This window comes from Sinocyclocheilus anshuiensis, unplaced genomic scaffold (genome assembly GCF_001515605.1).
Source record: "Sinocyclocheilus anshuiensis isolate Anshui unplaced genomic scaffold, SAMN03320099.WGS_v1.1 scaffold263, whole genome shotgun sequence".
Lineage (NCBI taxonomy): Eukaryota > Metazoa > Chordata > Actinopteri > Cypriniformes > Cyprinidae > Sinocyclocheilus > Sinocyclocheilus anshuiensis.
Window position 1 is genome coordinate 2,144,618 of NW_015549593.1, and position 11,903 is coordinate 2,156,520.

The 11,903-nt window shown below is 35.3% G+C and overlaps 1 protein-coding gene across 1 annotated transcript in view; it reads right to left on the reverse strand.

The window, feature by feature from the left end:
• Positions 1-11,903, reverse strand: part of LOC107658297 (kinesin heavy chain-like) — a 20,496-nt gene extending 8,593 nt beyond the window's left edge. The window contains exons 1-13 of the mRNA XM_016446827.1: positions 11,434-11,903; positions 6,049-6,136; positions 5,878-5,951; positions 5,252-5,356; positions 4,361-4,409; positions 4,213-4,268; positions 4,026-4,113; positions 3,754-3,878; positions 3,232-3,336; positions 2,923-3,071; positions 2,635-2,783; positions 1,148-1,314; positions 985-1,053 (exon numbers count right to left, since the gene is read on the reverse strand). Of these exons, the coding sequence (XP_016302313.1) occupies positions 985-1,053; positions 1,148-1,314; positions 2,635-2,783; positions 2,923-3,071; positions 3,232-3,336; positions 3,754-3,878; positions 4,026-4,113; positions 4,213-4,268; positions 4,361-4,409; positions 5,252-5,356; positions 5,878-5,951; positions 6,049-6,136; positions 11,434-11,556 (1,347 nt within the window). The 5' untranslated portion in view covers positions 11,557-11,903. The remainder of the gene's footprint in view (positions 1-984; positions 1,054-1,147; positions 1,315-2,634; positions 2,784-2,922; positions 3,072-3,231; positions 3,337-3,753; positions 3,879-4,025; positions 4,114-4,212; positions 4,269-4,360; positions 4,410-5,251; positions 5,357-5,877; positions 5,952-6,048; positions 6,137-11,433) is intronic.

Below are 11,903 nucleotides of genomic sequence, written 5' to 3' on the forward strand. Positions count from 1 at the left end.
GACAATCTGGCGCTTCTGAATCAGCTACTGTTTTGTTATTAGTTTAAGTATTTGCTATTGACTGTTCAAATGTGGATCGTGTGTGTGTGCGCGAGTGAGCGAGCGAGAGAGAGAGAGAGAGAGAGAGAGAGAGAGCGCGCGAGAGAGAGAGAGCGAGCGAGAGAGAGCGTTGAATTGAATTGAATTGAATTGAGAGTGAGAGAGAGAGAGACAGAGACGGGGTCACATCACAGAGGAGTCAGCTGTCTTAACCGTGGCTTGTGTACTGCAAACACATACCAGCTTTATCACTGTGACATACTATGTACACATCTAGTTACTATGTAAGTACACAGGTAACCCCAAACTTTTGAACGATAGTGTTAGTGTACAATCAGAGATAGCAAAACTATCAGACCTCAGATGGAAGTAAAGGGTATCATTTCATATGAACATACAGTATGTGATCACTGGAATGCTGTTCAGAATGATTTAATTAGAATTATGGGGGGAAAAAATGTACTGATGCAGAAATATTGGGATTTTTGAGTTCCTGGGGTGTGTCCAAGTGTTTCAAAAGACCCTATTAGAGATCCTGTGGGACATTTATTTTTAAATGTCTTTCACATCCACCTGTATAATTAGGAGCAATTTTGCTTTGTTGCCACTCTTTGTACCTGAATGGAATTTCTAAGTACAGGCAGTGAGATGATAGAGCTCAATATAAAACATCAATTATTTTTTCCTAATTATTACCCCAAGCACTTGTTTTAAATTAAAGAGTTTTGATTAACATGTTCTGCTGCAATGAAGGAATGCATAACAGCCAGCCAGTGATCAGCTAGTAGCATATGTATGTTTACACAGGTTAAACTTTTTCATAATAATTTCCCTTTCAGTTTCAGATGCATTGCAGACAAAGCATCATGGGAAGGCATGTGACATCATAAATTGCAGAGGGCATGAGTTTTCTGCTCTATGTTGCTGCTCTTGAGCCAGATTCACCTCATCCTGATCCACCATCTGCTGCTTCAGGTTCTCTGCCAGCTGACTGTGCTGGTTGATCTCATCATCCTGTGGTGAAAGACAGAAGGAGAGGAAGGTCTGAGTTGTGAAGGCTGTACTTCCTGATGCACTTTTCTAACAGCGTGTGAGAGGTATTCATCACCTTGTCATCTAGTTGATGATACAGGTCATTGATCAGCTCCTCATACTGGGTTTTCTCTGAATCAGAAAGAGGCTCAGGGGGCGGAGCCGAAGTGTCAATTATGGGAGCGGCTTCAGAATTCTTTACTTCCTTACTGCTGTGCTGCTCATCAACAGGTACAGTCTCACCTAAAGATAAAGAGGGAAAATATGTCAGTCCAACACAACTGCAACAGTTTTTTTTTATTAATTATCAAGTGGCTTTGGATTTCTAGTATGAAGTTATTGTAAAATAAAACAAAATAAAATAAAATAGCGAAGGCATTGGTTTCTTCATTAATAAAAGGAACAAGGCTTTCAGGAAACGGTCCTGCAGACTTGATGATAAAGACAGAGATGAGAACGACTGATTGGACGTAAAGGAAAGAACAGCTGCACACACAGTCTCAGTGCTATTCTCTGGGCTTTATAGTGCTGAGACGGGTGAACTCAGCATCTGTGTGTTTTATGTGCAGGAGAGGTGGAGGGAGCTGATAACACAGACAAAAAATAAAAACCTAGTCATGGGGATGCAGGAGAGAGAAAAAAAACATCAGGATTAATAGGAGGGAAAAAAAGAAAAGCTTTGGACATGTCTGAGGCTGAATATGTCACTAAAAATATTTTAACAAGGAAAGTAATTTAGCCATATAAAGTGGTGTTGACATAACATACTGTGAGTGCTTTGTAGCAAACATTCTTTGACTTAATGACAGGCCTGTTTGTTTTTGTGTCATTATGTGTGCACCATTAGACAATCTGTGTAATTAATGCTAATTGGTATTTATCATTGTCAATTATTGTGGATTTTTGTCATCAGTACACGCATGGTTTATATGAAGGCCAATTTGTGTCAAGTTCTCATCAATATAACAAAATAATAACATAAATTATTAAATAACTTCATTTCCTCTTTGGAAACATCATTATTTCACTCAAAAACAGAAATAGGCTCTGGCCGTAATAAGTCTTAAACAAACAGGGGAAGAAGAAATAACTGGCTCCTCATTGTGGAGTCCATTTTAGGACTCAAACTGCAAAAAACTAAGCTTTTGTTAAGACAATTACATCAAAAATTGACTGGACTCTGCACATTAGACCAGCAAACCAAATGATATGTATCATCTCTACCATTACAGTATTTTCAAATCAACCACTGCAAATGTCAAGCATCATTTCAATTAAATTTTCCTCAGTAATATATATATATATATATATATATATATACATACACATACATACATATAAACAATAGTATATATAAAATATAAACAAATATAACATATATAAGAAATATATAATAATATATAACAATTATACAACTATTAAACATGAAACAAAAAAAATACCAATCAAATTCTAATCAGTTAAATATTTATCAGTATGTAACAGCAAACAAAAAGTGACGTTTTATTGCTTGTAGCTTGGTTTTTTTTACATCTGTGTTTGCTCTCCATCTTCTTTCTTTACCTTTCCGCCATCGCTTGAGCTCATTTTCTAGCCTCTGGATGGTGATTTTTTGATTTCTGGTCTTCTCTTTCTCTTTCTCATATTTCTTCTTCCATTCCTCGGCTGTGAGGTCCATGTTCACAGACACTGTGTTTTTGATGGTTTTGGCCCTGTGTGAATAGAGCAGGGTGGAAATGATTTGTATATGCACATATTTGTGTCATTTTTGTTTTAGCTCCACTGGCTAGTCTTCATTTCTAGTCTTTATACAGTTAAAGAGAAATCTTTTAGGGCATAAGATGGCTTCACCTCTGGCCAAACATGAGCGTGGATTTGGTCTCAGCCTCACTGAATACAGAGGGAGAGGCACAGATGACGATGGTTGTTCTGCAGTTCCCACCCAAAGAGTCCTGTAGGATCCTGGTCATTTTACTGTCTCTGTATGGCACATGGGTTTTCTGTAATGAGAAAACAATAAATAATGTATAAAGCAAATATTGCTTTGTACTGTGTGAAGCCTACATTATGTAGACAAGATGAGTAGCATTTCAGAGAAAAGAGAGGACGTGGAAGAAAAAAAGAAAACGTCTGGGCAGTTGAGACAGGCCGAGCACTTACGGTTCCTTCAGCCAGGGCTGAGATGACGTTCCCCAGAGCAGAGAGAGACTTGTTGATATTTTTAGCCTCGTCCAACACAGATCCTTCTGCTCCAGTTTTACTGACCTGTGAAAGAGAAAGAGCCACAGAGAGTGGAGATATGATATCGTTCTCAAATCTATTTTGTAGTTTTATTATGACTATATCAGGGATTTTGAACTATAATTCTTACAAAACATAATTATTGATCATATATAGTGGGATACAAAAGGCTGAGGTAATACTGCAAATATAATCTAATTTAAAACTGGGAAATGAAGTTTTAGAATTTTGAGGGGAAGAAAAAAATAATAATATAAAGACAATATGATAAAATAGATCTTATTTCATATTAATATTATAAAAAATGTAAATTATATAAAGTAAAAAAGAAATGTTATTAAGTTAAATATGCCCTTTTTTGTTATTTTTGTATTACTTCAGATACAAATAGAGATAAAACAAAGGCAACAACACAATATAAAAAAATCAATAAAAGCATGCCTTTTCACTTCCTGCAAGATCCACCAGGTAGAGTTTTCCGCTCAGTTTCTTCTCTGTTTCCACATTCTCCTGCTTAATATTAATGAGGAAAATGCTGTGACTGCGGGAGCTGTGCTCATTCATGTCTGTAACACAATGTAACATCAGAGGACCATGGGTTAGGATAAAAACAGTGTGACACTGTTTAAGGTCAAGATAACAGCACTGTGTATTAGTTATGTTTGATTCAAGATGTGATGTGTTATATCAGGGAATAAGGAATAGTTACTCACTTGTAACAGCCACGTGACGATTGGATTTACCCTCATCGATCACATCCATGACATCCTCTGGACTGGACACAAAACGCTCTGTACAACCCTGGCAATGGAACAGCATCAAAAGACACAAGACATCAAGGAAGTGTTTGCCTCATGCCTGGTGATACTGCAAAAATACTGCATTGTACATCTTTCCTACCTTGACAAATGGCACCCTGTTCTTATCCTCATGGACAGCCAGGTTGGTTTTGGAAACTTTAGAAGTGGACAACATTGGACAAATTGAATTTACATCATGAAAGAATCTTAATAGTATGAAGAAGAATGTGATTGTTTTTTTATCTCACCATCAAGCAAGTCTCTGATTTTGTCCAGGTAGATTTCAAAATAAGAGACCTGTGATAAGGGATGACCATTAATTTAAAAAAGGTTTTATTTAAAAAATATATTAATAATATTATTTAACAAAACATAAAAAAATGCACATCAAAGACATAACATAGGAATTATAGTCTACCAAAAAAGAAAAAAAGGGAAATAGAGGATTATTAGCTAAAGATTTGCACTTGTGTATAAAAAAATTAAAATTTAGCAAGAATAATAAAAAAATTATCTGAAGTACTGAATATCAGAGTTTGTGCTGTAATAATGAAAAAGAATTAAAAATAAAATTAAAACTGTTTATACATATTCAGATTTTTTTTCTCATGCAGACACTTGTTCTAAAAACAAACAAACAAACAAACAAATAAAATAAAAACATTCTCAAAAAAAGATTTTGATACATTGGTACCGTCTATGTAATATTTTAAATGTGACTGCTTTTATCTTATCATAAATATTTGTATTGAAGAGACCAAACCCAATTCCAGTTGACATTGAATAGTATTATACACTGAAAAGAAGATGCTGGAATAGATTTTCTGTTGATATGGTAGTGAACAAAGATTTCGCTCTCCTTTCAAAAGAGTTTTTATACCACTATAGCACTGACTACAATATTATACTCCTTTAATGAAGCCCCATGACCAGTCCAATAACTAATTAACATAACCTATAATTGAATATGCTATATATTACTTTATGCCAGAGAAAAAAATCCACTAATATTTATTTTTCTAGACAGCTAAGCTTTTTTCTCTCGATTTGTTAATATACGAATATTATTAAAAACAATATAGAATTTGATGGTTTCACATGGGAAATACACAAGCAGATTTAATGCTGAATGTTTTCACCTTGATATGGAACTCCAGGTTCTCATCCATAGAGTAGATGTGGTCAAAGATGTCCTGGGCGATGCGAGGGATGATGCCCTTCAGTTGTGAGTTATGGAGCTGTCCCTGTGTGCATGTTGCAGAGGACAATTACAGCAAATATTTGATAAGATGCCACTTTATTTCGAGAAACTAATGACAGTTTGTGTAAGAACTAAGCACTGCATTGAAGAATTTCTATTTCCCTCTACGATATGTGTGTAATGTGAATAAGGATGATACAAGTATTCCCTCTGAAGAATGTACGAGGACATCCTTGTTTGGCATAATTTGCATCTTTCAATGGTTACCAAGTCATTCTTTTTCAGAAATATTTTACAACTGAATTTATTGACTTTATATTCAAAACACTTGCTGAAAGCGCAGGCTGTTTCCAGGGCAACGCCTGCAGTCAAGTGGCATTTTGCAGCTGTTGCAGCAGTTTGGCATTTCAGTCATTTTATGAAAGATGCCGAGAGACGTTCATCCATCTAGAGCATTTTGTGACTGTGCGTGTAGTGACATTTTCTCACTGTACATGTACTTAAAGTTTATTCTATTACTGAACTTGATACCAAATATGATATGATTTCGTTTTTCTTCCTTACCTCCATAGTGTGTGTCTTCCCTGATGAGGTTTGGCCATATGCAAAGATTGTCCCATTATAGCCTTCCAGCACATCTGAAATGCAAGACTCGTGATTTAACTTTCAATTTTTTTTCTTTTAAGGTCTGTATAATTTAAGCTATCATGCAGCTATATGTAATGTATATACAACCTTTAACAATCTGTTTGGCACAGGTATCATATACTTGTTCCTGTGTTGTGTTCGGAGGAAAGACTCGGTCAAAGATATATGGCTTGCCCTAAAAAGAAACATTAGTCAAGAATATTGAACAGGTCCTAACACGTAAAATAGTTCAAGAGGCAACTCTAATAGAAAATATCATTAATATTTTGTTTTAAGCTTTAAAACCCCTCAATAAATGAATATCTTTAATACCCACAATAACACAGACCTTACAGATTAAAAATATGTGTTTGTAAATGTGGAGTAAATCAGCCCTCCTTTTTTTCTTTGTTTAGTTGAAATACAAGACACTCTGTGTTCTTCACAGACTTGCACAGAACCTCAATTTTTCCCCAGATGTTTCACACACATATAAATAAATGGTGTATTAAATGGAAACTATGGTTACATTCACAGTGAATCGTATTAGACAGCTAATGATCAAAGCTGGATGCTTACCAGTGAGACTGAAATTGTAAAGTTTCTGCATTAAGTTTTCTATGATTTAGCCCAAAACAGATAAATAGTTTGATTTCATTATTTATCATATTCATTTAAGAATTATTCTATTTTTGCATCAAGAGGTCACTCTCATAAATGGCCCCAGCACCTCTTTGTTTTGCTGATGCTGCACAGATTCTACTGACGGCTATTTATGAAGTTCCCCAGAGGATTTGAGGGGTATACATTGTTGAAGAGAAAAAGAGGACATTGTGATGAATGCAGCCCAACCCCCAGCTGCCAGTCAATCTTATTGAGCCCCAACAAATCCCTCTCTTTTGTTTTGATTCTCTGAGCCGGAGCCTGAACCTGCTGCTGAAATCTACAGACTTTGAAACTGTGATTAGCAATGAAAAATAACTCTCCAAAGAAAGAACTATGTGCAGGGAAATGTTTTTTAACCCTCTGAGGTCGGCACTTTTTTTTTCCTGATAATGCCGAAAAGAACTTAAATTACTCTGCCATTCTTGATCGAACAGATACAAAACGTTTTGGAATTCTGTCTGATGATGCTACTGGCACAGAAATGACTATTTAAATTTACTTGTAAAATGGTTAAAATTTTTTATTTTTATTTTTGTTTTATTTTAACAAAAATATTTTAACTTTTGTCTAACCCTTATGTTTAAACTTTTGTTTAGACAAAAACATATAAGTAATAGTAAAAAAAAAAGAAGAAGAAGAAGAAAAGAATAAAAGCTAGAATAAAAAAATTAAGATGGATAAATATCTAAGGATGCTTCTTTCTTTTACTGTTTATGGAGTGCAAAATCAGCTAATGTAGATTTGGCATTAGCGCTGCATTTACACATGCACACAAAGATCATTGGGAAGCTCATGTACTGCTGACAGCAGTTTTCCCACATCCTCTTTTGCCCATATTCACACAAATACACTTTCCCATATGGAAAGAGAGACAGAGAGAGAGAGAGAGAGAGAGATTCCTGAGACCTACACAGATCCAGGTCTATCCTATGCCTTATTTTAACATCCATGAGTGAAACATACGGTTCAGGTGACCTAAAACAGACATGCCTTTGCCCTGTTGATTATCTGTGTAAGAAATCACACAAGACACTAATACTGCTGTATAAGGTTTGATAGTGTTCACACAGACACATGATGTTTCTGTCTGTATGTTTGATTAAGCCGGTTGGGGTCAAGCATCCCTGCCGAGACACAAATGAGAGCTGTTGCTCAAACCCAGACCGTCACCACGGAAACTACATCTCACCCAGAAAGAAATGCACTGATTGGCTGATAGTCAGCACCCGTCTCCTGGCCAATACAGGAGCAGAATAACATGATTGCTGGATGTGACAATCATCTCTTCCTTCCATCTCTCTATTTTTGTACAACATTTTATGTGATAATTCAAAGAAATACTGCAGATTAAAATTAATTCTTGTAATACAGAAAAAGAAAGAAAGAAAGAAAGAAAGAAAGAAACAGTAAATAGACAAGGACATTTACATTAAATCTTGTGCAAGACTTTTATCCATGTGCTGCAATCTGAACACAATCTTTTATAAACACAAACACTAGCTGTATATAAAAGCACACGTGTTCAGGTCAATGGATTCTTTTAGTCAATAATTTATGCATATTATCTGGGGACCATCAAGGCTTTTCCAAGAGTGCAGGATTTTACCACATTCAATCAAAAATCTATATTGCCTACTTCCTGAACAAATACTTGAAAGGATAATGCATGTTTTTCTATTTCAGATGGGTCTGTAGAATAGAAATAGTACATTACATACAGTATTTTAATAAATTATATAGATAAAAATGTGTGTCGTAAATAAATATATAGTTCAGTCATGAAACTCTAGATGGTGCAGGCTGACGGGTTGTTAACGTAACTGATGATATTCAGAGAGTTAAAAGACTTGGCACAAGCTGATTGGTTCATGCTGCATATGCAGCAAATGAGCTTACTACCTTGCATTTATATGGCTGGCTAGCATTCACTAGAGATTCCTGCAGCGCGCTTTCAGAGTTTCTCTGAAACCCTCCACCTTCCCCAGCTCCACCTGTATAGATCTGCTACGGGTTATATTATATGCTATTTGTGCAGCAGCAGTATGTCTTAAATACTCATGGCACCATATCGCCATATGCATTGGCAGTAGCAAGTTCCTGTACTTGCTTGCAGCAGCAGCAATAATCTACAAATACAGAAATAACCAACAGCAGCAGCAATTCAGCAGCAGCGTAGCAGATCTATTCCGCCAAGACCAAATACATTAACATTGTCATATCCATCACCATGCTAAAATCTTCCGAGAGTTGTCATAATTGAAATCTAATAATGCAGTAAATGTAAGAGTTCTTTGCAAGGTGGTGCAGAAGATAATGTCAAAATATAAAAGAGGACAAGAAATACAACAAGAAGGGGGTTTATACAAGCAACATGCATGAGACTGTGCGTGTCAAACAACAATTGTCCCAATCCTCTGTGGACTGGCCATAAATAAATAAAATTAAATATTCCACTAAATCAGCCAATCCGTTCCTTGCCAGTCCTGGCCCCTCAAATGGCACCTCTGTCACTACGGAAACGTAAATTACTCGCATAGGACGTTACCACCCACATTAAACACTGCTGACCAGTCAACCCATATAAAGTAAAACCTGATATTGACAAGCTGCAAATGATTAGTAATTTCTCACTATCACAATCTGTCCTATAAATCTCCCTGCAATTGTTTTGTGGTGGATATTCATTTCAGCAGTTTATACTCAAACACAAACCATGTAACCCATTTACTGCTGGTTGTTTATGTTAAACTGTGAATTAATAAATAATTAAATAAATAAATAATTATAAAATAATTTAGATTTTTTTATACTTTTTAATATAATTTTTAAATAATTTTACTGTAAATAGGCAATTTATCAAAATTGATGCAGATTTTTTTTTTTACAAAATTGTTGCAATGTTGCTAAAAAAATTTAAACGAAATAATAAAAACAACATATTTAAATAACAAATATTAATACTAGCATACCATCATTTTTAAAGCTATAAAATTGTGCTATTTATAATTACACACTCAATTACTGAAAAATTGTAAATTTAATTTCTTTGCGAGTCTGTGGAAGTTGATATTTGTGATCCCTAATGGACCAGATATTCTTTTGTATATCAAGTTCTTATTCAGAATTAGTTTCATACATAAAATACAAATGATAGATAGATAGATAGATAGATAGATAGATCTTCATTTCTATTTTAGTTCATCAGAGCTGTTGGGGGAGGAGGTGTGAAATTCACCCTTTCCCCCACAAATGAATTAGATTTTATTGACTGTTTAAAATATTTTGCATTAAAGCAACACACAGAAAGGTTCACTACTAAACAACAATCACTAATGAGATGCAGTTAGATAAACAATAAATTTGCAAATACTACCCAGATCTCCATTCACAGTCACACTTGTATCCTAAAGCTAAATATCTGGCATTAGGAACATCAGGCTGTGCAGAGCCTGCAGGGTACCATTAAAGAGAATTTACATTAGAAGCAGAAGTCTAATACCTGCTACACTCGATTTTGTGTGCAGATTAGGCATGGTAATGCCGATTACCATCTCAATGGATCAGATAATATGGGCTATTGTGTTTGCACAAGGGATTTCTGGAGGTTTACTGTAAAACATAAAAACCATCAGTATCTTACTGTGTTGACAGTCCAGCTTATTTATAGCACATCACTCACCCACACCCACCCACACACACACACACACACACACACACACACACACACACACACACAGTCACTCAGACTCTCATTCCAGATATCAGATGCTCTTTAATTTGATCCCACTACTAAAATACAGGTAACTTGCCATTCTAAATTCTAAATTCTTTAAAAAGCCTGGCACAAATGGTGGTCATTCAGAAAAATATGATATTAAAGTAAACAAAGTTATTATGGCGAGAACAATAAAATTCTCAAAGGTTAACGTGGGAAATTTGTCACAAGTAGTATAATAATATATATTTTTTTATCAATTCTATCCTCCAAACTAAAATGTCTAAAACTAAAATATCATTGTTATATCTACTGAGTACCAAATGAACACCAAGTACATTCAGGTTGGGGTCAACAATATAAAGAAGATAGATTTTAAATGAAAAGATGGACAATGTTTTTCATTCCACATGTGTTTAATATGATGTACATTTGTGCAATTTATCAATTAAAATTCATATTTGTCTACAACGGTTTGACATTTTACATTACCTTTCACTTTTTTTATTTTTTTTTTATTTTGTGTGTGTTTCATAACAGTTCTACTGTTTTGTTTGGCTGAAAAGCCTATAATAGGTTATTTAATGGCCAGTTCCATTGTGGCAATTTACCACCTATTTGGACAACACGTAGCAATTTAGGGTCATCGTGTGTCCTGTATCTGTTTACTGGACCATAAGGGGAATGTTCAATAGCTTTACGTAGCCAAGTCTATAATGAATGTAATTAAAAATACAAAATAAAAACAAATTCGCTGAAGTAAAACAAAAGAAAGCATATTCCATACATCATTGTGTGGAGTGATTCTCGATAAAATAACAAACACATTTTTCAAATGAAAAGAGGATCTGCTTTTCAAATGAAATTTTGGGCTGTCTAAGACTTAATTCAGGATTAACCTTTATAATATGAAAGAACCATTCGATAAGAATAAGACAGATAAGAAATTATCACATTAATGAGTCAAGTTAGAGTAATAGACCTACATTTATCTCAAGTTACATTATATATAGCAACCTCCTGAACAAAGAAAGAAAATGCGAACGTTAGAAAAAGATTTAGGGACTTTTCGTCTGCACTGATAACATCTGTAGACTCTGAAGACATCTTACCGATATCACCACGGTGTCTTCTTTGAATTTCGGTATGTATTTGTCACCTCTAGTGATTTCCGATTCGTTAAGTGGCCTGAATCGGCACATCACCTTCACACAACATTCAGCCGCATCCACCATCGTGTATGATTTTATCCAAGGAAACTTTCTCTCCGGTCAGCAGATCTGGTCGTCCACCCCGCAGTCTGCAGAGGAATGCATCAATCAAACAATCAAAATGTCTCGACGCTTGCCAGCCGTTCAGCCCGTACGGTCCGTTCGCATTGGTTAGGCGAAAGAAGCTTTGAAACTGAAAACAACCCAGGACAAAATAAACTCCTGGGCACCGTTTTAAATAGCACGTAACATATCACATAATCATTTAAAATGAGTGTAATTTTGTTGTTGTTGGCGGCAGCTGTTAGGAGCTAAAGCCGAGTGCACCTCTGAAGAGCATCAGCACTGGACAGTTCCACCTTCAGCAGCTC